The 26,752-nt window shown below is 34.0% G+C and overlaps 3 protein-coding genes across 10 annotated transcripts; 2 read left to right on the plus strand and 1 right to left on the minus strand.

Annotated features, from left to right (window-relative positions):
* Positions 1 to 2,391: 2,391 nt before the first annotated feature.
* LOC100241286 (uncharacterized) lies at positions 2,392 to 14,888 on the plus strand. Of its 7 annotated transcripts, XM_010662118.3 has the most exons (12): positions 2,402 to 2,618; positions 5,397 to 5,589; positions 5,696 to 5,781; positions 6,475 to 6,559; positions 6,916 to 6,994; positions 7,568 to 7,698; positions 7,808 to 7,894; positions 7,996 to 8,108; positions 10,284 to 10,414; positions 13,665 to 13,775; positions 13,936 to 13,982; positions 14,287 to 14,888. In XM_010662118.3, exons 1-10 carry the CDS (start codon positions 2,560 to 2,562, stop codon positions 13,772 to 13,774), a joined length of 1,074 nt encoding a protein of 357 aa, XP_010660420.1. In that variant the 5' UTR covers positions 2,402 to 2,559; the 3' UTR covers position 13,775; positions 13,936 to 13,982; positions 14,287 to 14,888. The 7 variants fall into 7 exon arrangements, 6 of the variants coding, with proteins under 6 accessions (XP_010660422.1, XP_019080709.1, XP_010660420.1 ...); XM_010662120.3 differs by lacking the exon at positions 13,936 to 13,982 and having other exon boundaries at positions 2,392 to 2,618; positions 14,290 to 14,888; XM_010662117.3 differs by lacking the exon at positions 14,287 to 14,888 and having other exon boundaries at positions 13,936 to 14,148.
* A 917-nt stretch (positions 14,889 to 15,805) lies between these two features.
* On the plus strand, positions 15,806 to 17,519 carry LOC100246414 (uncharacterized). Its single transcript, XM_002280339.4, has 4 exons — positions 15,806 to 16,372; positions 16,477 to 16,750; positions 16,826 to 17,025; positions 17,093 to 17,519. Exons 1-4 carry the CDS (start codon positions 16,104 to 16,106, stop codon positions 17,382 to 17,384), a joined length of 1,035 nt encoding a protein of 344 aa, XP_002280375.1. The 5' UTR covers positions 15,806 to 16,103; the 3' UTR covers positions 17,385 to 17,519.
* LOC100246370 (protein ABA DEFICIENT 4, chloroplastic) lies at positions 17,399 to 22,150 on the minus strand. Of its 2 annotated transcripts, XM_002283839.4 has the most exons (6): positions 21,860 to 22,150; positions 20,821 to 21,049; positions 18,528 to 18,628; positions 17,999 to 18,127; positions 17,791 to 17,879; positions 17,399 to 17,706 (listed from the first exon to the last, which is right to left on the minus strand). In XM_002283839.4, exons 1-6 carry the CDS (start codon positions 21,902 to 21,904, stop codon positions 17,559 to 17,561), a joined length of 741 nt encoding a protein of 246 aa, XP_002283875.1. In that variant the 5' UTR covers positions 21,905 to 22,150; the 3' UTR covers positions 17,399 to 17,558. The 2 variants fall into 2 exon arrangements, with proteins under 2 accessions (XP_002283875.1, XP_010660424.1); XM_010662122.3 differs by lacking the exon at positions 17,999 to 18,127 and having other exon boundaries at positions 21,860 to 22,139.
* Between the last annotated feature and the right edge of the window lie 4,602 nt (positions 22,151 to 26,752).

Genomic DNA, 26,752 nt, shown 5'->3' on the forward strand with positions numbered 1-26,752 from the left:
ATGTAAGTCTACACTGCCCATTTACTTGATCTTTGTCTTAGCATTTCCATATTAAATTGATACTAAACAAGGATAAGTACAGTACATTCAACTTTACAAAGAAAATGAACAAAATAAACTAATATACATGAAAGAGAAAGTTTTATACCCAAAGTGTGTCTGATTGTAGTTAATGGAGGCTTCCAATTCCTAATCACAACAAAAATAATCTTCTTCACTTCTAAATCCTCCAAAGTCTCCCTTTTTTTTTTTTAATCCAAATGAGTCTCCACATGTCATCTTTTGAAATGAGTAATTACTTTCTATATATAAGCATGAAAGATGAGAGGGACAAAGGCAAGTGGTACTTTCTATCTTCAACACACAATTGCCACCCCTTAAATCTCCTTTAATTTGTTGTTAGTTCCTTGCTTTCATCATAAGAAAAAGTGGAGAAACATTTTCAGAACATGACATGTGGCTTAGGGAGGATCCCAAGATGAGAAATGAGAAAAAGGTAAACTACCTAAGTGGTATAGAAATTTTGATACCCCCTAGTGTGATATCAAAGTCGTGTCAAAGTTCAACAGTGAAAATGACTTGAAGACTAGTTTCAAAATTTAGATACAACAATATCTATGCCAAAAAAAGGTTATCGAAATTTCAAAATCTCTCATAGTACACTCCCAAATGGCTCTAAGTATATCTTTACTACTCCAAAACTCCTAGTGGTGCACATTTAGATTCTAGAACTGATTAAAATGTGGGTCATAACTTGCAAAATAATGTCAATAGCCTAAAGATCCAATTGAAAATAAAAAAATGTGCATGAACAAGTATGCATTGTGTTGTTGAGGACAAAACAAGGGGTCTAGCATGCCCCCTAGCTAATTGCATGAAATTCATCTCAAATGGATTTTTTAGATTGATTTGGGGCTTGAACTATAATGTTGCTATGTTAACATATGGGAATTGTTTTATGTATTTTATCTTCTTAAACCCATTTATAGTGGCCCAGTAGTGTTTAACCATGAGAAAGAATCAAAAGAGGTCATCAAAAGTAGGGTCCTTTCACGTTTTGATAGAACTCTTAAAAGCATAACATGATGTAACAAATTTGAAATTCCTTATTTGTTTAATAATATTGTAATTTCACTTTTATTTATCCTTATTCCATGCATTGTACTTTATGAGCATCTACCTAACATATCTTATATTGTACATGATTTGGGTATATTAGGAATTAGACGGAAGGTCCAAGTCATGTGTTACTTGTAAGTAGATGATTTGTTAATAACTAGTTCATAGACTTAGACAAACCATTTGAGGCTATAGTGCACCACCACTTAATTGAAGAGACGTTTGGTCTTGGCGATTGGGTTTTTCCCTAGTGAATGCATTAGTGTGTATTTTTACACATTGGACATGACCTACAATGAGTTAAGACGTAAGATTATTGTGTAGTCATGACTTCACCAAGTTGTTATACTGTATTGTTTATTAACCTTGAGAGAATATTGAGTTTGTGCCAAAATTAGTAGTGATTTTGACCTACAGTTAATATTCTAAAGTGATCATATATTCCCCATGGATTAGGTCACTGTTGGTGAAAGTTTGTAACAATAGGTATTCTTAATAGATGCACCATAATATCTCATGGACTTTGAGACAGTGTGTCCCCTTATGTGATCCTAAATACATGTGATAATGAAATATGTGGTGTTGTAGTAATTGCTTTAGTGGAATTTGACATATACTTTTTATGAGTTAGAGTATGTCATTTGATCACATAATAGGAGGATTTGTAATTCAAGGATTGTAAAGGTAATTTTGATAAGCTGATGACTTTAACCTTGTTAAATTACAGACACTAGTTTATCGGGAGAGTATATACATTGGATAGTAGTGTATGAACCTAATTACTTAGTGTTTTATTGTAATATATATATAGGATACTAGAGTACGATTGATTTTCTAATATGTGATTTTCTAATACTACAAGTGATTTTTCATATTTTTGAAAGTGTTTTCTAAATTTTGTCAAACGCTTAATTTTTTTTCAAAAACATTTTTTAAACATAAGACGCTTCTTATAATAATTGTCAAATAAACTCTTAATGGGTGAGTAACCTTAAAAACACTTTTAGAAAATACACTTCCGTCGAAAACATTTCAAGTAAAAAATACTTTGCACTCCCAAGTAATTTAAAATTCTTGAATTCAGTCCAACCTCAAAGTCCAAGCCCAAAGCATACAAGTTATGGGATCAATTTATGCAGATTCAGTTCTAGTTCAACTCATCCGCTTCCTAACATACCGGGTCAGCCCAATGGGCCAATGTAGCAAGTCCGAATTGGCTGGTCCAGTGGTTGGCCCAACCCAAGGTCTCAAAGTGGAAGAGTCACAGACCTTCAAGTCTGTTTTCTTGCTTCGGGGGCTTCTTTCTTGTGATGAAACTGAGGAACCGTATGAATATATTTCAGTAATTTTTTTTTTTCGATAAAATCTTTGAAAATGTGTCTTGTATCCCAAGCTACATAGATATAGAATCAGGGGCTTCGCAATACGATTCTCGCAAAGATGATATCTCCAACGCAGATCTCCGAAGGCCGAGGATCTCAGAATTCTGCTTCATTCAGGTAAAACCCTCCCAACCTTTGCCTCCTCGAACCTTCATTTACTGCATTGGTCCGGACCCTAACCCTTTGATTGGCTGGTCTGAAAGCTCCGGAAAATAAAATAAAAGAAATGAAATCAGGAGTTTGAGTCTGTTTTTTGTTTTCTTTGGTTGCTTAGGACATGAGGAGAAATTGAAGTTGTGAAAATTGGATATTCGTTGTTTGGAACCTGAGAAAAGATTAGTCTCCGTCCCATTTTTTGGATGTGGAAATGGCATCATTGGTTAAAATAATTATCATTTTCATTCATTTTCCAAACTTTTCTATATAATGAGAGAGAGGTGATGCTGTCAGATTTTCATGGTTAGAGAGCTGCTAAATGGGGCATGTTGGTGTGTTCATAGAGTCTAAACGTTAAAATGGTAGTTAGCAGCTCTTTTACCGTTCTAGGTTTGCAATTTGCCAGCATGTCGTATGATAGAGCATTAATTATGGTCTTGTTAATGGGCACACAGCCAACGCCTCTACATGCTTGTTTTGATTTTTTTGAGTAGCTAAAGGTGATTGGGTTTCAACATATTCACCAGTTTGGGAAAAGCAGCCCCCCGGAGTATAGTTCAGTCATAGTCCCCTCTGGCAATGCACCAGAAATCCCAAGCCCCTCGGCCCCCTCCACATTTTAAGTGGTATAGGATAGAGGGAACGGATCCATATCACCTAGGTTTCTTTCACTGTTGGTTGGTATCAAGGTGGATTTCTCATTATTTGAAAAAAAAAGGAAAAAAATATTAACCATTTTGGGATAGAGTATTGGAGACAGCATGTGAATGGAAACAGGATAATTGCATTAGAGGACATGAGAATCCTGATATGGGTGATTAGTTTGGTGGTGACTAGAAACCTTAATGATTTGTTGTCTAAATGCATCAAAGTTGTTAGCCTATCAAAATAAATAAATAAATAATAAAAAGTATAGACATGCTGGTAAATCTTGAGGTTTCTCCTTACTAATGACTTCTTGTCAGTAAATAATTTGATTGGAAGGGAGAAGAATATAAGGGTACATCACAGATGGAAAAGATAAATTAGAAATATAGGAGTAAAATTCAACAGAAACGAGAAATCTACCAATTCATCTGTTTGTTTCTGATAAAAAAAAAACAAGAAATCTACCAAAGAAATTCCAACCCCAGTTTCCTTCCTAATGCTTTGCAAAAGGAACCTTTCCCTCCAAAAGCTTCAACTTTACGTGATAGACCTCTACATCCTTAAAACTTCTTTTTAGGCAAACAAGAAGAAATATTTATAAAGAAAGCGCTTGAAAAGAATTCAACAAGGTACACACGGTGTATACAATTAGTGTCAAACCAGGCAAATAAAAAGGAAGGGGGGAAACAAAAAACAACCTCCTCCTCCTTGCTTTGAACTCAATCAATCTACAAAGCTTATCATTGACATTGAATGATCTTCAATATAGACACTAACCTAATCCAAAAAGATAAGCATAAAGGAGATTTGATTACTTGATCTGAATGCTCTAAACCTTTGAAAGACCTCCTATTTCTTTCCTTCCATAACATCTAAAATAGGCACAAAGGAGCGCTCCTCTAAGCTTTCTCCATCTTCTTCCCCACAAAGAACTGTGTGAACTCAGAAGGTTGCCTTTAACAGAGGAATGCATCACCCAAGCTACTCCAAATAGAGAAAAACCAACTGCCACAAAATTATTCCTTTAAAGCAGTGGAGAAGCAAGTGATTAGCTAACTCTTCATCCCCCTTGCAGATGTAGCATTGATTCAAAATACTCTAACCCCTCTTTTTGAACTAATCAAAAGTCAAAACCCTTCCTCAAATAGCTTCCCAAATAAAGAATCCCATCTTTGTTGACACCCAAGGGCTCTAAACTATGCTTATGAGAAAGGCTCAATTCTTCCTTGGGCAACAAATGCATAGAAGGATTTGACAAAGAACTTGCTAGTCATGATTTCCTTCTAGTCTAGTCTGTTTTCCTCATCCCTTCTAATTGAGATTTATTGTAGCCTCTAGAAAAAGACCTTCAACCCTTCTAGTTCTCAATCATGGAATTGTGTGTGAAACTCCCCACTGGGCCCTTTCAACCAATAGTAATACCCATTTAAGGTGCCACCCCTGTATACGGTATTCCACATCCACAAAACCTTGACACCTGTTGTCAATAGCTTTGAAAAATATCTTTGCGCTAGAGTGTAGTTGCAAGGGCAAGAATAGCATCCATTTGTTCAGATAAAGGCATTCACCTTCCACCAACCAATTCCCTTCTGCCATGCATCCTACCACAACCAGGTGTCTCTACGCTTTCTGGAGAGGTTTTCTATAATTTTCAGAAGTTTGAAAGCTGAGAAGTATAATTTCAATAGGACAGAGACTTTCTTGTACTAAAGTTTTGAGTTCATGTAAATGTTGATGCGGCCAACTCTTATATTGCTAAAGTGTCTTCCTGTTTAACTTTGAAGAAGAGCAAGATTTCCCAGTTTCTTTAGCTACTTTATATTTTGATAATATATTTGTCAATATTGTTTTCATTTTTTCTTGGGGAGAAAAACTGATAGGAATGATATGTAGGAAAACTACTCTCTCTCTCTCTCTCTCTCTTTTATATATATATATATCCTGAGACAAGAAGGAAACCAGCTAGCCCCCTTTTGCCAGAGTGGGGAAGACCCAGGGCACATAGCCTGGCTTATGAGTTCTACATCTGGCTCCTTTTTAACAGTCGCACTTTTTATAATGATGATCTTTAATGATCTTTCTTTCTTGTAGGGAAACTCCATTGCAGATTATCCATATTATTGGCAATTTCATGAGGATCTGGTCAGTTTACTCCATGTACCGATTTTTGTCTCAGACTGGAGCATCAGTTGTCCTGTTTATTTTCAGTTGTCTGATTCCATCATCAGTCATATTTTTAGCTTTGCAAAAGCCCTGGAAGGGCAGACCCCTCACTAATGCACAGGTCAGATACAAATATTCCTTTTTGAAGGAAATAAACAATAAATTTCTATAATTTACCACTTGGATGATTTGCTTTAAGATGATCTTTAATACCCGTTGTTTTTCAGGTAGTACCTTCGATAATAAATGGTGGCATAACAGCTTTATACTTCATCTTGTGGGGCAAGGGCCTTAAATCCTGTGGCCCAGTCAGGTAGGTACTCCCATGCTCGAATGAAGATTCCAACTAGTGCTTTGAGTGAATGTTCTGACTGCCTTTGTGATATTTTTTAATTTCTTTCCCAATTCTTTTAAACTTGTAGAAGTCACATTTTGCAGTTAAGGAATAGTTTGTTAATAGGACTCTCTCTCTCTCCCCCCCCCTCCCTTCCTCCCCACGTACTCAAACACACATTGCTTGTCAATAGATAAAAGTCTGGGCTTATTAGTCATTATTTTTTAGCATTGTTCTAGACCTGTGGGTGGGCTTGGGATAATTTAGCATTGACTTCACCTTCAATGCGCAAACTGCATTTATTTATTAGCAAATGACATCTTATGAGCTCGTTTTACTAATTCCATCCATCCAACTAAAATAAATTTAAGGTGTCTTTAGATGACTCAAACATGTATGGTTCACTGCAATGACTCTATGCCAAATCTTTAATTGATTCCATGGCATAATCTATCAACTATGTGCTTCTAGATAAGATCTAGGTCCCCTTTTCCAGTGTCACACTTCAAGGAATTAGTTAAGTAATCTCTAACCTACAGTCTGACTATTATTTAATCTGAAAATTTAATACCCCGGTTACTTCTTTTTCTTTACTTTGGGCATAATGTGTCTTCTTGCTTGTTCATGACTACATAGTAACTGTTATTGATTTATATTCTCATTAAATTTCAGAGCTATTTTGGCTGAGTATTCTGGTGCTGTTCTTGGAGTCTTATCAGCACTTTTGTATGGTTGGAAGGGCCATATCTGGAAAAAGGTAACTCTCTTAGATATGCTTGACTGTAAAAATGGTTTTCGGTTCTATGAACTCTTGGAGTACTGAAGACATAATATATTCTTCTTTATTATTAGGAGCATTAAACATTTTGTTTTGGTTGTTTCTCCCATCGCTGAGGGAACATTGACTTCCTGATAATTCCTGTTCTTCTGAAATCATTTGCTGTGTCTTTTGCAACATGGTCATTCTAACTTCAAATATTGTCCTTATTTGGGACCTAACATATGAGTTTTACTCTACTGATGTTTTATTATTATAGAGGTGATCAAATTGGAAGGCAGTAGATATTTTCTTCTTTCCCCTAATTTGATGTGTGTCCCCTGATCTTTCACCAGGTGGGCGGGCTCATTGCGATGCTTACATCTTTCTACTTCTTATCTCTAGGGTGGGCTACAGCCACATCTTCTCCATTTTATATCCTCTTGTATATTGAACTTTTCTCATGGTTAATTTTGTACAAGCTAATAAGCTTCACCAGAAAAGAATGTTCCATCCCCCTGTTGGTTTGTTTGTCAGCAGGGTGCTGAAAAAAAAAAAGAAAAAAGAAATTTGGTAATCAGGAAATTTTTTTTCTTTTTTGGGCCCATTGAAACTCTCACCTCATAGGCCAGGTGTTTTGGACAGAAACTTATTATGGAAACTGAATACAAGATTTTTTTTAGATTGGTAAATTTTTTGTCCCCACTGGGACTTGAACCTGGAACCTCCCACAAACCCTCCCCATCCCTTTACCACTTGAGCCAGGCCTCAAGGGTAAGATTTTTTACATGAGCTTTCAAATGCTACTATAGTAGAGCTGGATGGGTTTTGTCATTTCTCTTCCCCTTCTTTCTGTCCTCTTGTAAACAAGCTGAAGAAAATACTGAAGCTTTTCCTTCTTCATTTTTCTCTCCTTTAATCTTCTAAACTGCTGAATCAAAAGTATCTTTAAAGATAACAACTGGCATATCTTTTACTTGTGTGAGATTAAACTTAACTGGAAAATACCATTTAAAGATATCCTTGATACTGAGAATCGGACAGAACGAGTTTTGGGGATGAAGGAAATGGCAATCCCTATCTTTGCTGGAATTTTGTCTGCATTGAGAAGGGTGATTGCACGGCGTGTTTCACTCAAGGTATTGACATCCATCTATATGTAACATACTACTACTTTTTCTTTTTCCCTTTGTAAAAGCTACTGGTTGACCACTACAACATCTGATTGTAGCCATTCTCTGCTTTCAGAACCAACTCAAAAGGCGGCTTCATGCAATAACAACTGCTTCTGCTACATGTTTTCTATTTCCTGTGGCCATGTGGGACATGATTATAGTGAGTTTTTAGTAGGCAGACATGATTTCTTTTTATGAACTCTATAGGGCTGTCATCATTGACATTGCTTGCTTCGTACTGGTTTTATTGGAGCACTTCAGGGAACATCATCCGAAGGCAGCAGACAGTTACCATTTTCTACTTGGGCGTATTTGAGCACCATTCTTTTTGGAATTATCTTGATATTCTATGTTGACAGTATCGCAGAGGAGAGGTACCTTATATAATAACTTTTTAAATGCTCCTCTGGTATTTTTTGATTTGGCAATTTGTGGTTAGTAGGTTATGATGTGGCATATGTGAATGGAACACTCATGATTGCATGCTCATAAAAATTTTCCTTGAATGGCCTTAGATAATTTATTTCATTCTGCTGAAACTTTGAAATTTTGATCTCAATGACAGTCACCCTTTATAGTTCCCCTCGAAGATGGTGTCTGGTTGTTAGTTTTTAGTATAGATGCAAATTGGGTATTGCCTACTAACGATGTTTTACTCTGTATGTTATTCTTTTCTGTTAAATAAAATATTTAGGTATTGTTGGTGCTAATAAATAATTAATATATTAAAATTTCCTGGAATTTTATTATATCTTATAAATATTTCTTCTTCAGCTGAGATAGTTCATTATTGAAATGCACTGCTTTTAAACTGCTTACCGAGTGTTCTGGAGTTGCTTCATTAATTCTCACATTTTAAAACCTTTCCTGCTAGAAACAGAGTTAAGGTGTTGAATACCTCAGTTTTTATCTACTCACCTGTTGAGTTTTGATGGTGAGAGCATTTTAGGGGTTAGTAAGCAAATCCTCCATGCTCCAGTGAAGGTTTCTCCTTATATTTTAATATGCTTAGTTCTTCTCATTCCACCATCATTGCTTTTGTTAATAAACTTCTTCTCTTGTTAATAGGCCTGAAAAGGATCAGATCCTAACTGTTTTGGGTTGATTGCAATTATCTGTTGGAAAATTATCTGAGATTCAATGGGTTTTAGAAATATAGTCCAGATTTGAATTCAAATGCTACTGCATCACCACTATGTTAATCTTCTCTGATCTGAATCTATCAATATTCTATAATATAGTCCTGCTTGAAAAGAATATATTGAACTTGTATAAAATATTATTTGTACTATAAAACGTGTACAACAAAAAATATCTTAATACTATAGAAATATATGCTTAATATGCATACACACATATCCACTCTATAGCATGTAATTTATTCTGTTTAATTATAGATGATATGCCATATAAATATGTATTTTGCAGCAGATAATCAGATTTAACAAATTGGATCAAACTATTTTATTTTCAGAATCAAGCAGATTTCAGTCTTCAGATCATTTACAGACTGGAACTTCTTATGAGATTTAAGACTGGAGTCCAATCCATTGACAGGCCTACTATGATTGTATATTTTCAATTGGGATCTCACTTCTCCTATCAATTTTATTGTTGAGTAAACCAACTGGATTATACTTTTAGGCCTTGTTTGATAATTGTTTTAAAAATTAGTTTTTGAGAATAGGTTTTGAAAATTGTTCTTTGATGTTTTGTAGAGCAAATGTTGGTTTGGGAACTTGAAATGTTTTTCACCCATTTTCTATGTTTTTAAATATATTTTAAAAATAACTTTTATATATAATACTTTATTTTGAATCATTCTCCATATTTGTATATTTTTTTTTTAAATAACTCTTAGAAAACAAGTAAAAACAATTAAAGATATTTTCTTAAACATCCTAGTTTTTGTTTTAAAGAATAGAAATCTGTTTTCTGTTTTGTAGTTGTTAAATGTATTTTCCTATTTTTTTATTTATTTTGGAGAACAGAAAATTGTTTTTGAAAACAGTTACTAAATAGACCCCTAGTTTCCAAGCTACTAAAACCACCTAACCTGAGTGTCATTCCTTTCAGAGAAAGAATAATTAAAGTGTAAAGTTCTGCCAAATTCTACAAATACTGCATCAGCCTCCATCATGATGGTATAATTTGCTGAGGTGGGCTTTCTGACTAATGAGTTCTCTGTCACTATCTGTCTAGAAGATTGCTTAAATGGATTTTTTTTTTCTCGGGAGACTGAATAATATTGCTGATGCCTTGAGCAGCAAAGAATTTGTTTCGAAGCCACCTTATAACAGAATGGTCCTGTTCTACTATTATGATCCCATATGTCTTATTAAATTTGTCTGACTGTTGACTCATGCATCTTTTATGTGTTTGTCATTATGTTCCTTATATTTGTAGTTAGCAGATTAAGTATTTTTCTCTAATAACTGGTGGAGTTTTTGTGAGGGCATTTTTTACACTCTCAACAATTTATTTATTTTTCATATACTTGTCCTTTTTAGGGACTCAAGAATGATATAACCTGTTTTATCTATTGGTAGGTTGCATATGGTTTTTTCTTCTCCAAGGCATTTAATGGTAGCTGGAGGATGCATCATTGTCATGGAGATTGTGTACAAAATGGATTTTTCTCTACCAGGCTTTCTGATTTGCTCCATAATTTTAGGCTTTGGTATGCACAATAAATCTTTGTTTGTTGTTCTCTCTGCAACGCTTTTGTTTTTGTTTTATTTGTATTCTCTTTTCTCTTGTTTTATAAGCGAGAAATCCTATGCAATGTTACAAAAACTGAAACCTTCATTGAACATTCCTTCTAAGCTTGACACTGTAAAGGTCCACAAAGGAGTCTACCATCCCCTTCTTTTATGGAACTCCATAATGTAACCTTGCAAGCCAGTGTCCCCAGTGTCTGACCAGCAAGCAATCTACTAGAGCAGCTTTTTTTTTTTTTTTTTTAACTCTCAAGTCTGAAGAGATCCTAAGTTTGAACATCAAAGGAACATTCAGTGCACCTTTCATTCTACTAAAATCCTCACCCTCTGTCCATTCCATGTCACATGGGAAAGATATTTTGAAAACTCTCACACTACTAATACTTCTCCACAACTCCTTTCCATGAGGACCCCTGAAAATACCAAAAAATCAATCTCCTGAAAAACACTATAACCACTTGTCAGTGATGCATTTTTAAGTAATCCAAGACTGCCAACCTCCAATATCCCCATCCTTAGGCCAACCGCAATTGACAAATGGACAAGGGGACTCAACAAGGTATTCTTGATTAGTGCCCGTGTATTCCCCTCCTTTGACAAGTACTGTCTCTTCCAGCTAGCTGACTTCCCCTCAAACTTCTCAATCACTGGATCCCACGTAAGCTTGGCCCAGATGAAGATCCCAGAAAAAGGCCCGTTGGACAAAATGAAGTTCGCCCTCCACATACCCCAAAATCAGTTAATGTGGCTGGGTTTTGGGTTGGGGCTGGGTTCAGGGGGACGGTAGTCTTCTCAAGGGTGGTAGGTTTTTGCTTCGCTTTTTTCTTCTTTTCTTGCCTTGTGGCTTCTTTTGTATACTCCGTGTATACCCTATTGTGCATTTTGTAAGCGCTTTTAATAAATTCTCCTTATTTACCTATCAATAAATAAATAAATTAATGTGGCTACCTTTTCTCCTTGCCCAACAGGAATTTGCTTACTCTTTTGCAAATTTTCCTTCTAAGCCGAAAACTCTAAGAAGAATGTAAAAATGTTTCTGAGGTGCCATAGCTGGTCCTCATCTACTCCTTAATACAACAAACTATTACCCACGCAAAGCAAGTGTGAAGTATTAACACATTTGCCCCCTTGACCTAATTTGAATCCTTTAAAAGAATCCCCGTCCACAACCATTGCAACTAACATGCTAAGCACCCTCATAACAATGATGAAAAGAAAAGAAGACAGGATTTCTTGCTGCATCATGTGAAATTATCATAATATCTTGTATGTGTCATTAACAAACACTGGGAAGCACACTGGAAATCAGGACCTAGTCCATCTCATCCATTTCTCATGAAAGTAAAGGAAGACAATATACATTTTTCCAATATCTAATTTGCTCATAGAACCTCGGATTTTGACCGTCAACCTTGAGTCATTAACTTTATTTGCAATCAACAGAGCATCTTGAATTAAACAGCCCTCTGTGAAAGCATTACAAGAAATTGATACCATCCTACCAGCATCCTTCTGAGCCTCTGAGCAAAAATCCTTGATAGTAGCTTGCATGTTTCCCTCCCCTTCTTCCCTTCACATCACACACCAAAAGAAAGGCCTAAAACCAACCACAATTTATTTATTCATCTCTAACTCAAAACCCTACTCCGTAATTGCAAACCTCATCGTTAATTCTCTATATTGCTGTGAACACTTTTGCACACAGCCAACCCACAGTTTTTTGAATCCTTTTACATGAGACCCTACTTTTAAAGTCCCAAAACCTCTATCTTTAAGCCTAGTAACCAAACATCCCAAAACCCTAAATTAGTTTTAGTCCAGAAATTCCAGCAACATATTGTGTTAAACCCCATCGAATTCTATAGTCTATGGGATAAACCTTAAGCCACTCTTTAAAACTTAAAAACATTTAAAGTTTCCTATACCTTGGCTAATCAATCAACTAATTGTGCTAAGCATTATTAGGAGTTTTATTGACTGTCTAGCAGCAGTTATTTATTTATTATTTTTTATTTATTGCTGTTTGTTCTGGAGGTTTGTTGCATATGGCTCTTGCTTTATAAGGAAATTTCTATCTTGTCCTTTACTTTGTACAAGAATTGAAATATTGGAAATTATTGAAATATCAGATGGAAATTTGGAAAAAAAAAACTCCAAAAAATAATAAAATATACTGAAATTGTTTTGTAGGGTAACTTATATATAATAATTGAACAATATTTAACAAGGGCGAGGTTTGCCTAGGTGGCTAGGTGGCTGCCGCATGGTGGAAATTGTGGAGATTAATTGCCAAAAAATTCTGCAAAATATTGGAAAAATCCAAAAAAAAAAAAACAAATCATGAGAAATCAGAAAAATGTGAGGATTAATGGTTAACCAATATTGTATACTGGATTTTGTATCGGTACCACCTGATTACCGATAAATCTCTGATGATATTTCCTGATTTTTTAATTGCTGATTTTGTATAATATCATATTATTTGTGTGTGTTTCTCAGTAAAATAAAATAAAGGAAAAAAAAGAAGAAGAATAAATATGAGCTATTCTAATGGAGGTATAAGTCTAAATTCAGACAAATTAAACATTGATCACTCTGACTTGGATGTGATTCATTACTCTCGAGCTTTTCGAGGCTCCAGGTTTTGATGATTGTTCAATGTCAGTTGGCATGTGTAGTTCATGCACATTTTTAGTTGGGATAAAAACTGAAGTTATAAAACCTTCAATTACCTAAAATTGCATTTAGAGCACTTATGGAGTAATTCCACTCAAAAGGACTATGCTTTTTGTAGGTAATTTGCCAATTTATTTTTCACATTTAAATGTTAAAAATAATATACTGGATGAAGATTCTTTCAGCTTTTTTAGTTTCCAATTAGCTTTGCAATTTGTTTGTTTGTTTTTCTCTCCTTGTTTCTTTCTTATTTCTTTCTGCCTTTCTTTCTATCTTCCTTTCTGAAGGGTTTTCTCTTTACCCATGATTTCATTGACTTGTTCTTCCTTCTTCCTTCTTCCTTCTTCCTTCTTCCTTCTTCCTGAAGGGTTTTCTCTATACCCATATCTTGTTGATATGGAAGCTATGAACCTTCTTTGTGGTATTTCAACCAATTGATGTCATGTTATAGTTTTTTTCATGTGTGTTGCTTCATTGTTCTCTTTGTTATTTAATTTCACCAAGGTAATGGGTTCATATGAATGAATTTTCCAGGGATATTTGAAGCCACTTCTTTGGATCGTAATAGGAAAGGTTCTCAAACTCCAGATCTATCAAATGAAATTTTAGGGGACCAAATTCAGATGCATTCGCTTCCAACTTGAAGTATGTTATTGGTTTTTCTCAAGTTTTTCTTATTACACAATACCACTATTTTTTTTATTTTTCCTTGTATATAGTCTGTAATTGTAAGACCATGCAAAATCCTATGTTGGTGGATGCTGAGCAGAGGTTCATATGTATTAATACTGTTTATTTAATTCAGATAGGGACCAGGAAGAGGTGGGGGGAAGAAAAAGGGATTTTCAGGCGGTATGGAAATTTATGCATGTGGAGAGAGAGTGGCAGTTGAAGCTTTGATGTTTAGATTATTTCTTCCTCTTATTATCCCCTTACAGTTGTTGGTTGCATTTCATGTCAAATTGTGATTTAAACAAATCTCAGAACATCTAGTCATTTTGAGAAGCCATAGCCTCAATATTTTATTCTGTTACAATTTTTTTAGTATTCAGCGTATTGCATCTCTCTTTTTATTGTGGGCACAGAGTGGGTTTTGATTGTGAGGTTTGTCTGAATTTGTCGACCTTGCTGATTACTCTCTTTCTGTTTGGTGCAGTAGCATTTTGATTGGGTTATCTATACCACAAGCAGTTCTACTGTCAGCATTTGTTGCAGAAGCACTGGTTCTGTTTAGTCCTAGTTATAATCATAACCTTCCTCAAAAATCAGCAGTAAGAAAACTGCATATCGTCCACTGCCTGCTGAGGACACTCCTAAGGAAGTTCCTGATTTTTTCAGTGTAGGGACTCCCAGGTAGATTAGTGATGTTTGGATGTTCAGACCTTGACATGGCTCAGAAATGGAGTGAATCTTGAAACCATGCAGTGTTGTTCCCATGGAGTGGATGGCTACCTGCTTAGACTGTTTTACTATAGAACTGACCAGTGTCAAGGGTTTAAGAGGTAAATTCCGGTGGATTAATCTCTAATTAACTGATAGGTGAAGACTTGGTGAATGTTTTGGACTATTAATCACCAAATCCATATTCCTTTTTAACTTATCTCTGGACCCTCAGTGATGCAATGTGTTTGCCCTTTTAGTGAAGTTTTCTCATTCTGTTGGGTTAAAAATTCATTAATTTGTCCTTGGTGTATTTATTTTGTCATTACAGAGAAAACTTAACCGAGAATGTGTAGGAATGAGGCCCATGATTCCATAGATTGTGATGGTGATGGATGGTGTTGACAACATTTTTCTTTTTTTGTTTTGTTTTTTTTTTTTGGGCTTGGGGTAAGGTCGTAAGGGTACTGAGGGGTTGGTGATGGGGTCCTGAGGCTGCACAGTGGCAATGGTGGTGGTACGACAACTTGGTACTGGTGGTCTAGGCTGTAGAGGGTTGCAGATGACGATACCATCCGTTTATTCTTAACAGGTGGGGATTCGGAACAGCGCCTCCCACTTATAAGTTCAAATGTTGCCCCCTTTATTTCCCAGCTGGTTTCTCTCTCCAACCATACTTCTCACTGTCCATAGCTTCAATCTTGCAATCTGGAAGCTTTCATGTGTTGGGATTCTTGGTTGTACATTTGGCGGCTGAGATGATTAGTAGTTGGGAGTTGGGACTCTCAGCCATAAAGTGTACTTATATTTTAAGCATATGATGAATTTGTGGGGGCATTATATCCAACCCTGGCGAATTATATAGAAACGCCCGTTGAAAAAAAAAAAAAAAAAGGAAAAATAAATAAAATATCATTCTACATTGGATTTTATGGGTCTTATTACTAGTTTACATTTGCTTATGTCATTAGGGGAAGGAACCACCGAAAAGAGCTTTTGGTGATTCTAGAGAAACAACCACGGGGAAGTAAATAAATAAAATTTGTTTTTGGTAATTTGTAAACTTTGGACTATGTATTTCTTGGAATCTTAAGAAGTCTAGTCTAGTATTTTATTTAAACCAAAAGAAATATTTATTAAAATCAAAGCTAATTGAGTCATTTTGGTAGTGGTTCTTATAAAGTGTTTTTAATATTTTTAATACTTGAAATTTTTTATTATTCAAGTATTAAAAATATTAGAAATATTTTTTAAAATCACTCATAAATGCATTCTAGGTCAATAATTTGTGAGAAATATGTCTTAATTACATTAAATAAGGTATACATACCTCTTCAAAGTTAAAACATCATTAGAATATGCAAAGCTAAAATCTGTTCAAATGGTGGGCCCATGGGCCCAGAAAGTGGGCCTTACGTGGCATACGGTGCGATGGGTTGGGTTGGGTTGGCATTACGCCAGCCCATCAATCAATCTGCTCCAACCCGTTGCTGATCCCGTACAGCTTCATCCGTGTATGTTCGGACACATAAAATCCCAGCTCGCCGGAGCCAGACACGCAGCTGAAAATTCAAACGAACTCAATTGTAGAGAATGATTTCGAAGACAAAATCATCCGTGAGCTCACCATCTTTATCGATTATTTCCCGAAACCCCAACCATTACCAGAAAGGCAAAACTCATCTGCTGCTATCATCACCAAGGAAGGCATGGCCCTCGTTGAGCAATCACATCAAGTGGGAGGGGTTGAGAGTGATAAGGGGCAAGAAGCTCTTAAAGGATCTCAGCACTTGGGGGATCGGAGGCCCTTGTGACCATTTTCTCCAAGTCTTCACCCATTCCCAACTTCTCTCTGCTCTCAGGTTTCCACTTTCTCCCCCTTCATTCGCATCTGTCACTGTTCTAGTTTGTCATGGCTTTTTAATTTTTAAACCCCAAATGTAATTTGATTTTTGATGCAATGCAGGTATTGTCGTGAGCATTCCATACCATTCATCATTGTTGGCAAAGGCTCAAATTGTCTCTTTGATGATTTGGGTTATGACGGTTGTGTTATTCAGAACCGGATTGAATTCCTGGAGAGGAATGAGCCTGGCATTTACAGGGCTGGAAGCGGTTTTCCGTTTAATCGGTTGGGCGTCCAATCTTCGAGCGAAGGGTACACTGGTCTTGAGTTTGCTGGGGGAATCCCTGGGACTGTTGGTGGGGCTGTATATATGAATGCTGGAGCAAATGGACAGGTAATTCTGACTATCGTGATGTGTTCAGTTGATGAAATGGTTCATGGGTGTTGATGTTTGTCTTGTGTTTAAAAGGAAACCGCTGGTGTTGTTCATGGGGTCGAGTTTGTTACAACCGAAGGCAGATTTCAGAGTCTGAACAGAACTGATCTCAAGTTTGGCTACAGATTATCGCCATTTCAGAATATGAAAAACTTGGCAGCCATTGTTGCTGTTACATTCCAGCTGAAGCACTCTGCTTCTGCAAGAAGAATGCAGCAACAATACTTGGAAAGGTAATCTCTTAGAAGGGTTCCTACGCCTCCTGAGGTAGATACTGATGGGGGTATATTCTGTTTCCAGGAGGCGATTATCTCAACCAGTTGGGGAGCAAAGCGCTGGATCAGTGTTCCGCAATCCTTCAAATTTAGGAGTCACAGCAGGTGAGTTGATTGAGAGAGCTGGATTGAAAGGTTATAAAGTGGGAGGCGCAATGGTTTCCAACATCCATGCCAACTTCTTCATTAATTCTGGTCAGTCAACTTCTCAAGACATGCTCGAATTGATCAGATTGGTTAAGGAGAAAGTTTATCAGAGGTTTGGGGTACAGCTCAAGGAAGAAGTATTGTATGTGCATCCACATGGTAATGTGTAGAATACAGAGACAGATAAAACAATTATGTAAAGTAGTTATTGATGAAGAAAGGGAGCACAAAAACTTGGTGCCTACAAAGAAACAAGTGTAAAATTTTAACCATTTTCTCAAATGGCAATCTTCCTTCAAATTAAAGTGTTTGGCATTGCAGAATTCTGCATTAATGAATTGGTATTACATGCTGTGTTTTGTATCTCCTGCACTTTTGGTTAGTGCTTTGGTGATGACATGAGTGACAATTCCAATGGGACAGAAAAGCAAGCAAAGGGAAACAGAATGTCGGGTCTCAATTTTGTTCTCCAGCCCATCCTGAAACACTTGCCTATATGAATCACAAAATCACAAGCATTAGAATTCTCTCTTTTGCATGAAAGAGAGAGAGAGAGAGAGAGAGAGAGAGAGAGACCTTGCAGCAAAAAGATCTATAGCCAGCAAGTGTATCCATGCTGAAGCCAGTGTCATCTCATTGGAGAACATCTTTGCCATACCGGGCAACTGCACATAATGAACAGGGAGAGAAGACTCATTGAGTACTTTTCATAATCAATACTTCTCAAAAATTGTCAAATGCGCCCAAGCAAATATTGAACCTTAATGTGCTAGTTGATACACACCTCTGGCAGCCAGTATTTACTGGCGAACATTAGCCTTATTGTATCTGGTGTCCAGGAAAGGTATAATAGATAAGCATACAAAAGTCCGAGCACAACATATGGTATAGTACTTTCCATAGACTTCTTAGTCTGCATTTTTAAGGATCCAAACTGATTAATACTTCTCTTAGACATAATACAGAGCTAATAAAGAATCCAAGATTAACATAACTAGGTCAAGAACATAATGGCAAACTCAGGATTCAGCCATTAATCTGCAGAGGCAAATCCAGGATTTGGGAATTTATCAATTAAGATTGGAAAATATAATAACTTCAACATGAAAAGCAATTGCCTGATTAAAAAGAAAAAGGAAGAAAGGAAGTACATGTTGTGAGCTGAAACTATATAGAACAACTAGGCAATTATTTGAAAAATTCATGAAACTTGCAAAGAATTTGTTGAATCTTTCGTGAAAAATGGAAATTGTAAAATTAAAAAAGAACTTATACAGAGGGAATTATAATCAGACATAAATGCAGCAAAATACCAATTCAGCCGTGGGAGCCAAAACCATGAGGGTGTAGAATGGAAGAACAGCCGCTGTTCCCAAGGTAAAAACACTGCTAGCAATTTGAGGATTTGCCAACCCTGTAAGACAATTTGGAAAAAAGATGTAAGAGACTAAATGTTAGTCCTAGCAACACTATTAAATGCAAAAGAAAGCCCTTGATACAGTTCTAAGAATGTAAAGCATAAAAATTATTTTGATACAGTAAGAGTCTTTCTTGGACTGCTGACACTAAAAAATATCATTAATGCATCATATAGGGATCACAAGGGTATTCAAGCTGCTAGTTTCCGGACCATAAAGCACCATTTAATGATGCAGGGCAACAAAGTCCTGTATCTCTAGGATCTGGAGGAATGAAAAGTTATAGGGGAACTCAAGTGCATGCATTATCGAGCAGGAAATAAAAAAGGAGAAAAACAAATTACAGAGGGGTTCTTTATTCTGCCAAAGGTACCAAATCCATGCACTCAACATACACCAGAATTGCTGCAAATTTGTGCATCACCTATCACAACAGGAGTGAAAGAACCTAGTGGGACTTTCCACTGATCTATCAGGACATTCATGAAAAGAATTAACGTGACTTGAGCTTTTCAATCTTACATTTTATTTTAATTTCTAATGAGGAAATTAAGAATTCTTGTCAAACATTGAAGTGCTCTATGTGGTCCTTTCCACTAAGCCCCTCCATAGGATTAGCCGGCAGTTCAATGCAGGTTTTCTATTGAAATCCTATTTGTGCTCCTATGCCAAACGACCAGGCCTTCAACCCTAAACAAATATACTTAGGACGGCTTCATGGAGAAGTATGGAACACTTTCTAACACCCAATTAAGTAAATTCCTAATAAAAGTCTCATTCCAAGTACATCCCTTTTCACCGAAGTTGCATTCACTTAAAAGCATGCTTCCCTTTTAACTGGCATCCCAAAAGGATCAGATTCAAATACTTTGAAAAAGAGCTTTCACACACCAAAGTTCTTTCCAACCTTTACCCAGCATCCTTCCCTGCTTTAAACCTCACTCCTTCAAGGCCTCTAAACCTCATGATATAGCTCCCCAAAGATCCAACCCATGGTTACCTGCATCTCCTTAACCTTCCACCCCCACTAACAATCACTTCCCTATTTCATAGCAGAACTTTATTCTATCAACAATCCCTCTATTCTGCAGACCTTTAAAAGCACTTTTAGTTTGCTTGATTTATCAGCACCAAACCACCTACCTTGGGAGGCAAGCACACAACCTCCTAATCTGTTAAATGATATTTAAATTCTTCTCCCAACCCTGCCTAAAAAAAGCAGATTTGTTATTTTTCTATCCTTGAAGCTATTGAAACTGAAATTTCATCCTGATGTAAATAACGTAATTACCAACCAAAGAATAAAAGCATAATTAAAAGAACCAGAAACAAGAAACCAGAGAGAGAAGAGAGAGTGATCAAATCAATGTGAAGAAGAAAAAAAAATAAGCAGAAAAGAGTTTCCAATGCAATTATGGTATTTTCAGAATTACCATAAAAGTAAGAGTCTAAACATGAAGAGCAATTCTTATCATATATCAAATAAAATTTGTGTGAAGAAGGAAATAAGGATAAGTGGCATCCTTTTGTATACAAAACAGAAGGATCATTAGATAATTGCCCTGATACATTTGGATCTTTACAGTTCCTTCAGGTCTTAAATAACTTAAAATATGATGGGAAAATTTCTACTAAGCATGCCTTAAGCTCCCATAAAAGGCTTCAGCAGAAAGTCATTAGTTCTCAATTTTCATACATAACCTCAAATTTTACTCCATGAATATCCATATATGGGACTAGAACTATCCATCTCCAGTTCATTTGGGAATTGGTTTCTCCAAGCCTTCATGTTACTGTTTACTTACTTACCTTTGGAAATGATAGAAACCCCCTTTGTCTAGGGCTTTTCTCAGTATTGAGGGGATTATGTTTAACTCGTTTTCAACAGATCTTTGACATCTTGGCAACTAGTCTTACAATATAAATCTGAAGACTATCATATTCTAGTTAATGTATGCATACATTTTAATATTGCAAATCTCCCATGAGGTTTCAGACATTCAGTGACCTTAATTCTTCCTGCACTCTCTTCGAGAAAATTATTAAAATAAACAATGGAGAAAAAAATTAAAATAGCACACAATAAAGCTATATGCCATAATTGGGGGCTTTCTAAAAGGAAACCATTTAGTTTTGCAGATGACGTAGAATGTTTGACAAGCAATGTAAGTTGCAAAAGAAGAATTACATGAAGCATATACTCCAGAGCCTTTTCTATAAAACACGAATCTTGCAACTTTTGGTCTAATTATGATTCTCGATCCTCGCATGAAACTCCACTCACTGCTTCGCATGGCTCCAGCTCTTGCAACTTGTTGACCAAAAAGCTCAGTGCTCATTCCTTTGAGAGCAAAAGTGGACCTCTGATCCTTTCTAGTATGACACTGAGGTCTAATGGCCACTGCTGAGCGATCAATCTACAAGAAATAAACCCTAAAATTGTATGAAAATTTATCAAGGTCTCAATACAAACCAAGCAGCTAATCTTTAGTAATTAATACAACTACATGCTTCATCCTCTTATCATTTTTCATGTCTTTTTACACCATAACATAAACTGGTGGATCGAACTTCAATGAAAAGATTAAAATGGGCAAGCAGCAAGGCTGAAGCTTAATATTGATCAAGTGTATACCCCATCATTATATAGCTTTATAATGCTTGTAGAAATCTCAATTTCCGGCTCAAGTTCAATTCTAAGAACAAATCATCAAACCACAGAGGAAAATTCATACACTAACATGGAGTTCCAACAGTGAATTTGGGATTTTGTACGCACATTCTCATCAAGCATCTACCCAAGAACATTACTACTTACAATGTGGGCAAGACATAGATACTAATTATAGAAACTGAAAATAAAAACAAAACAAAAATTGACTGTTAATTCATATATCAGAAGCCAAACTAAATTATGAAAGACAACAAAGCTGAAGCACCCAAATTATCAATTCATGGGAATAAATGGGAAAAACATCCATTCCAGATCTGGCAAAAAATTGACTGAAACAAGTAAGTAAAACGCCAAAACAAATCCTATGCAAAAGTTAACAAGTACCCAATGCCAATCAGTCAGAAATACAGCTAAAACCCCCGTAGAAGTCCAAAAGGAAAAAAACTATTACAATTTTGAGAAAAAACAAGAATACCCAAATGAAAAAAAAGTAAATCACGCTTCCAAACACCTACAAGAAATGAAAAGGAAAAAAAAACAGAAAAGAGCATACCTTGAATGAGATTTGAGATTGGCAAAAGCAAGAAGAGAAGACCATAGCTAATGGAAAACAAAGAAACCCACGCCAGCTACAACAATACCAGCAGCAGCAGCAGCAATAATAATGGCTTCTTCTTCATTCGGTTACATATTTAAGAAACCCAGAGGCGGAAGCAGTGAGGTGGGATTTTCCACTACATCAAACACAGCAGCGACACGCAACATAGCGTGCAAAAAGAGGAGGAAACGGGGGGGGGGTCTCGTTCAGAGCCCACTCACCTCACTCATGAGTCATGACTCACCACAGCACTTTGGAGAAATAGTAGTACAAAACTACAAATCACATGTGGAGGTATACCGTATAGCCATACATCATCTTACACCTGTCCCACATGCACTCTATATCCTACTCAATCTCATCTTCTGGGAATTCCTGCTTGTCTCCTCCTCGCTTGTGAATTGTGATTTGAAAACAAGCTGCTTTATGCTGTCTCCTATTTGCCACATGTCATTCGCGCTAAATGCGGTTGACCATCCCCCCTTCAATGGCTGGATTTTTTTAGCTTGCTTTGTGAATTGTGTGGGATAATTTTTGAATGATTTTCTATATAGGGTACTGTTCATGTCGGCTGAATCAAGAAAGCTATCATTATGTTCACAATATCTATCATGAAATGGCTGAAAACTAAAATTAATTATTGAACTTTTATTAATAAAATTGATTTTCAATAAACTAAAAGGAATCATGGTGATGAATGCCTATAAAATTGAAATCTATTGGTGATGAAAATATGTTTCACATGTTATGATAGAAAAATAATGAAGATTTAAAGGCCACCAACCTTTTTGTCTCCAAACTTTTGGCAAAAGATGAAGTACAACAACCTTAATTTTTTTGCCATATATAAGCAACTCGTTACATTCTATAGTCTCCCCTAAATTCGTACAAAAAAAAAAAAATTATGGGATGATACTAGAATATCCTTTTTATGTCCCTTGAGGTTGTTGGTAATTACTTCAGTCAATACATCATATTAATATTTATCCGAAGAATTATATTTTTAGTTCAGTTAGACTTGGTAATTGAAGTAAGTCTTCCTATCACTAATAATTAAACTCAAAATCCAATGAAATAGTAGAAATTGAGATGAACGATATTACATTTAAAAAATCCTTAAAATACCCTTAATTATTAAATGAAAAAACTAGATCATCATACCTTTCTTACTCTATCTTTGAGTCTTTTATCTTTCTCTCACCTATTTATTAATGAGACCAAGTTGAATCATTTCTCAATCATTTTTCTCCATTAAATTGAATATGAAAGATAAATGGTTAAAAATTATTATTGTCAAATACATTTTTAAAGTAAATAACTTTTGAATACTTCATCAAATATTATTCTTTTTTTTTCAAACTTACATAATATATAATAAATATTTTTTAAATACCTTGAAAACTTACATTATATATAATAAATATTATTCTTTATTTCAAATTTATATTATTTATCATATATATTAAACAATTTTTAAACATTTTATTAAATATTAGTATTCTTTGTTTGTTCTAACTTGCAAATTAGACATCATCAAATATTATTTTTTTTTCAAACTTATAAAATATATAATAAATACTTTTTAAATACCTTAGCAAATACTTTTTTTTGTTTCTTACTTACAAAATAATAAATATGTTGTTCATTATTTCTCATAAATATTAAATAATTTTTAAATATCTCATATAATATTATTATTATTTTCTAACTTACAAATTAGATACATGGTGTTTATTATTTTTCATATTATTTCAAAAATAATGTATTATATATATATATATATATATATATATATATATATATTAATCAAGAAGACAATATTTCTAAGACTAATTCACTAACCTTTCAATAATTTTGAAAGTATAAATAGGGAAATGGACAAAATTAAAGTCTTCAAGATGTTCAAAATTTCTCCATTCCAAAATTACCTAATTGCTTCCCACACTTATCCTAAATATTTTTAAATAAAGATTTAAATATTTAAAACCATTAAAATAAATATTTTTTTATTAAGAAATTTTTTAAAAGTAAAAAGATAAAAATCATGAAATCTTCAAAACTATAATTACAACAAATATTTTTAATTTTAAAACTAAACTCATAATTTAAATTAATGATTAAAAAAATAAAAATGTTATGAAAATATTTTTTATTTATTTTTAATTCCATTTAAATATGATTTTTAATCTCCATTGATAACAATGAAATTATGTTTATAAAGGCAAAATAATAAATATATATATTTCATTTAGTTTACTTATAATGAATAATTCAAATATGGTCGATTTTAATTTTATTTCCTATGCATTAATTTTTGTAGGGAATGTCTTAATAGCATGGTTTGGTTAAAAAAAAAAGTTTAAAAATCATACAAAACCTATTAGGAGCCTTGTATATCATTGTACACTTGACATATTTCCTTTGTACAGTTAGTGTAATACCCTTATATAGTGATATAAATTTTGTATCTCTTCTAAGTTATTTGTCAATGTAGGTGTGTTAAACATGTTTTCAATTGTTTGGTTGAGAAAATGGTGGATGACTTAGGGTCAAATTTTTTTTCCCAAATATCATTATTGGGGAAAATATTGGAATTTTCATCTAGGAGTCAAATAAAGTGCATGACATAGGTATACAACCTTTAGGTGACAAGGAAAATAAATGAGTGGTTTAGAATCGATTGAAATTTTTCATAAAAGATAGTGTACACCTTTGTACACTTAATACATTTCCCTTGTACGGTTAATGTAATACTTTTGTACAATGGTACAAATTCCATATCCCTCATAAATTATGTGTCTACGTAGGTGTGTTTAATCATATTTCCAATTGTTTAGTTTAGAAAATGGTAGATGACTTAGGATCAAATTTTTTTCCTAAATATCATTATTGAGAAAGTATTGGAATTTTCATGTGGAAATTAAATAAAGTACATAACATAGGTATACAATTCGTGGGTGATAAGAAAAATAAATGAATGGTTCAAAATCGATTGAAATATTTCATAAAGGGTAGTCTTGTACACCTTTGTATACTTAGTATATTTCCCTTGTACAGTTAGTGTAATACCATTGAACATTGACACAATAAATGAATAAATGAAATTTAATTATTTTTATTATATTCATATAAAAAATAGTACTAAACAAGGTTTTTAATTTTCATTTTTAAAAATAGTTTTCATTTTTTAATTAAACATATTTTAAAAAAGAGACAATATAAAAAATAAAAAATATTTTTAAAAATAAAATTTAAAAATTAAAAATTAGAAAAATATTTTTAAATCAAGCTCAAACATAATCTATATAATTTTTAACTATTCGTTTTTATCTAAAATGAGTAAATATACCTTCCAACCCTTTTATATAAGAAAAATTCAATCTCTACTATGTATTGATATAATTCACTTCTAAAATTATGTCATATGAAAACATTTTAATTGGGTATTTAAAATAAAACTATTCATCCATCCTTTTTTTTTTTCTTATTTTAATAAATTTTCAATTAATTCAAATCATTAAAAAAAATTCTTAGTAAATAAATTTGTAACATTTTACATAACTTATTACTAAAAGTCATGTTCAAAAAGTTATTAAAATAAGGAAGGAAGAAGATTAAAAAATAAATAAACTTTTTATTTTATAATAGTAAAAAAAAAAACTTTAAAATACTTTTTAGTATAAAAGAAAAGAAAATAGTGAATATATTTATTTTAAATAGTGTTTTAATCATTAAATTATTTACTTCTAAAATGTAAAAGATAATTTTATTTATTAAATTAATATTTTTTTAGAAAGTATTTTCCAAAATAGTCTTTGAATAATTAATATAATTTTTTGTTTATTTATAATTTAAAAATAGAAAATAATATTGATTTTTCAATTATTTATAAAAGAGTTTTAAAAAATAATGAAAAATCCAAAAATGGATAAATAAAAGAGAATTTGTTGGTAGTGGCACATAAAGAATGGTGGAATAAAGATAAAAATAAGTCAAATAAGTATTTTTGTCGTAATTCTGGGTGGTTGGAGGATCTTACCTTAATTATCAAACTCAAGTGGGTTGGAAACACAATTCTCTCATATTTATTTGCAAAAAATCCAAAAGAGAGAACATAGGGAGATTATTTAAAAAAAAATGAGAGTTGAGAAGTAAAAGTTACAAAAATAAGATTTTTCAAAGCTTAATTAAGAAAAAAAAAGACCTTTTACCATTATAAAAAACATAGTAGCAAAAATACTCTTTCAACAAATTTGTTTTTTTTTTTAATATTCTTATACATTAAAAAAGACTTAAAACCCAAACTCTCTTATCTTTCTCTGACTATGAGATGTAAAAGTCAAATCCTACAACGATGTTTTTAACCTAATAAGGCATTTTACTTTTCATCATTAGTCCATCAATCTTTTACAAGATCTCTATTTTATCCATCTTTACTTCTAATGATGACATCTTATTTCCAAGAATTCATTTTTGACATCCAATCCCCATTTCCACCTCTCATCTATCCTCTTTGCTCTCTTATCTTTCTCTTCTCAATTAACCATCTTCCTTTTTTCATCCCCACCACAATCCACTATTCTATCTAATGATAGAACCCCCCTCTCCTTTTAGTAAGATTCTCGCCTCATGTTAGACCTCCATTTAGGTCAACATCTTCTCGTTTCCATTGAAATGCTCTTTTTCAATGTGTCTCTAAAAGGAAGCGAGTATTGAATTCCCAAATATCCATTATGTTGTAATTTTGGTTTGGGTTTACATATTTTTATATCAGATATATATATATATATATATATATATATAGCCAAAGCATGTACTTAACATAACTAACACAATGGGTTGAACCCT

The sequence above is a fragment of the Vitis vinifera genome, chromosome 14, assembly GCF_030704535.1.
Source record: "Vitis vinifera cultivar Pinot Noir 40024 chromosome 14, ASM3070453v1".
Lineage (NCBI taxonomy): Eukaryota > Viridiplantae > Streptophyta > Magnoliopsida > Vitales > Vitaceae > Vitis > Vitis vinifera.

Bases quoted from the DNA above. Each gene is read 5' to 3' on its own strand.
- LOC100246414 (XM_002280339.4), top strand. From the start codon at position 16,104: ATGATTTCGAAGACAAAATCATCCGTGAGCTCACCATCTTTATCGATT. The intron at 16,373-16,476 runs GTTTCCACTTTC...GATGCAATGCAG, and splicing joins CAACTTCTCTCTGCTCTCAG to GTATTGTCGTGAGCATTCCA. The intron at 17,026-17,092 runs GTAATCTCTTAG...TTCTGTTTCCAG, and splicing joins CAGCAACAATACTTGGAAAG to GAGGCGATTATCTCAACCAG.
- LOC100246370 (XM_002283839.4), bottom strand. From the start codon at position 21,904: ATGGTCTTCTCTTCTTGCTTTTGCCAATCTCAAATCTCATTCAAG. The intron at 17,880-17,998 runs GTGTGTATCAAC...CATTATGTGCAG, and splicing joins GTAAATACTGGCTGCCAGAG to TTGCCCGGTATGGCAAAGAT. The intron at 17,707-17,790 runs GTCTCTCTCTCT...TGATTCATATAG, and splicing joins ATAGATCTTTTTGCTGCAAG to GCAAGTGTTTCAGGATGGGC.
- LOC100241286 (XM_010662120.3), top strand. From the start codon at position 2,560: ATGATATCTCCAACGCAGATCTCCGAAGGCCGAGGATCTCAGAATTCT. The intron at 2,619-5,396 runs GTAAAACCCTCC...TCTTTCTTGTAG, and splicing joins CAGAATTCTGCTTCATTCAG to GGAAACTCCATTGCAGATTA. The intron at 10,415-13,664 runs GTATGCACAATA...TGAATTTTCCAG, and splicing joins CTCCATAATTTTAGGCTTTG to GGATATTTGAAGCCACTTCT.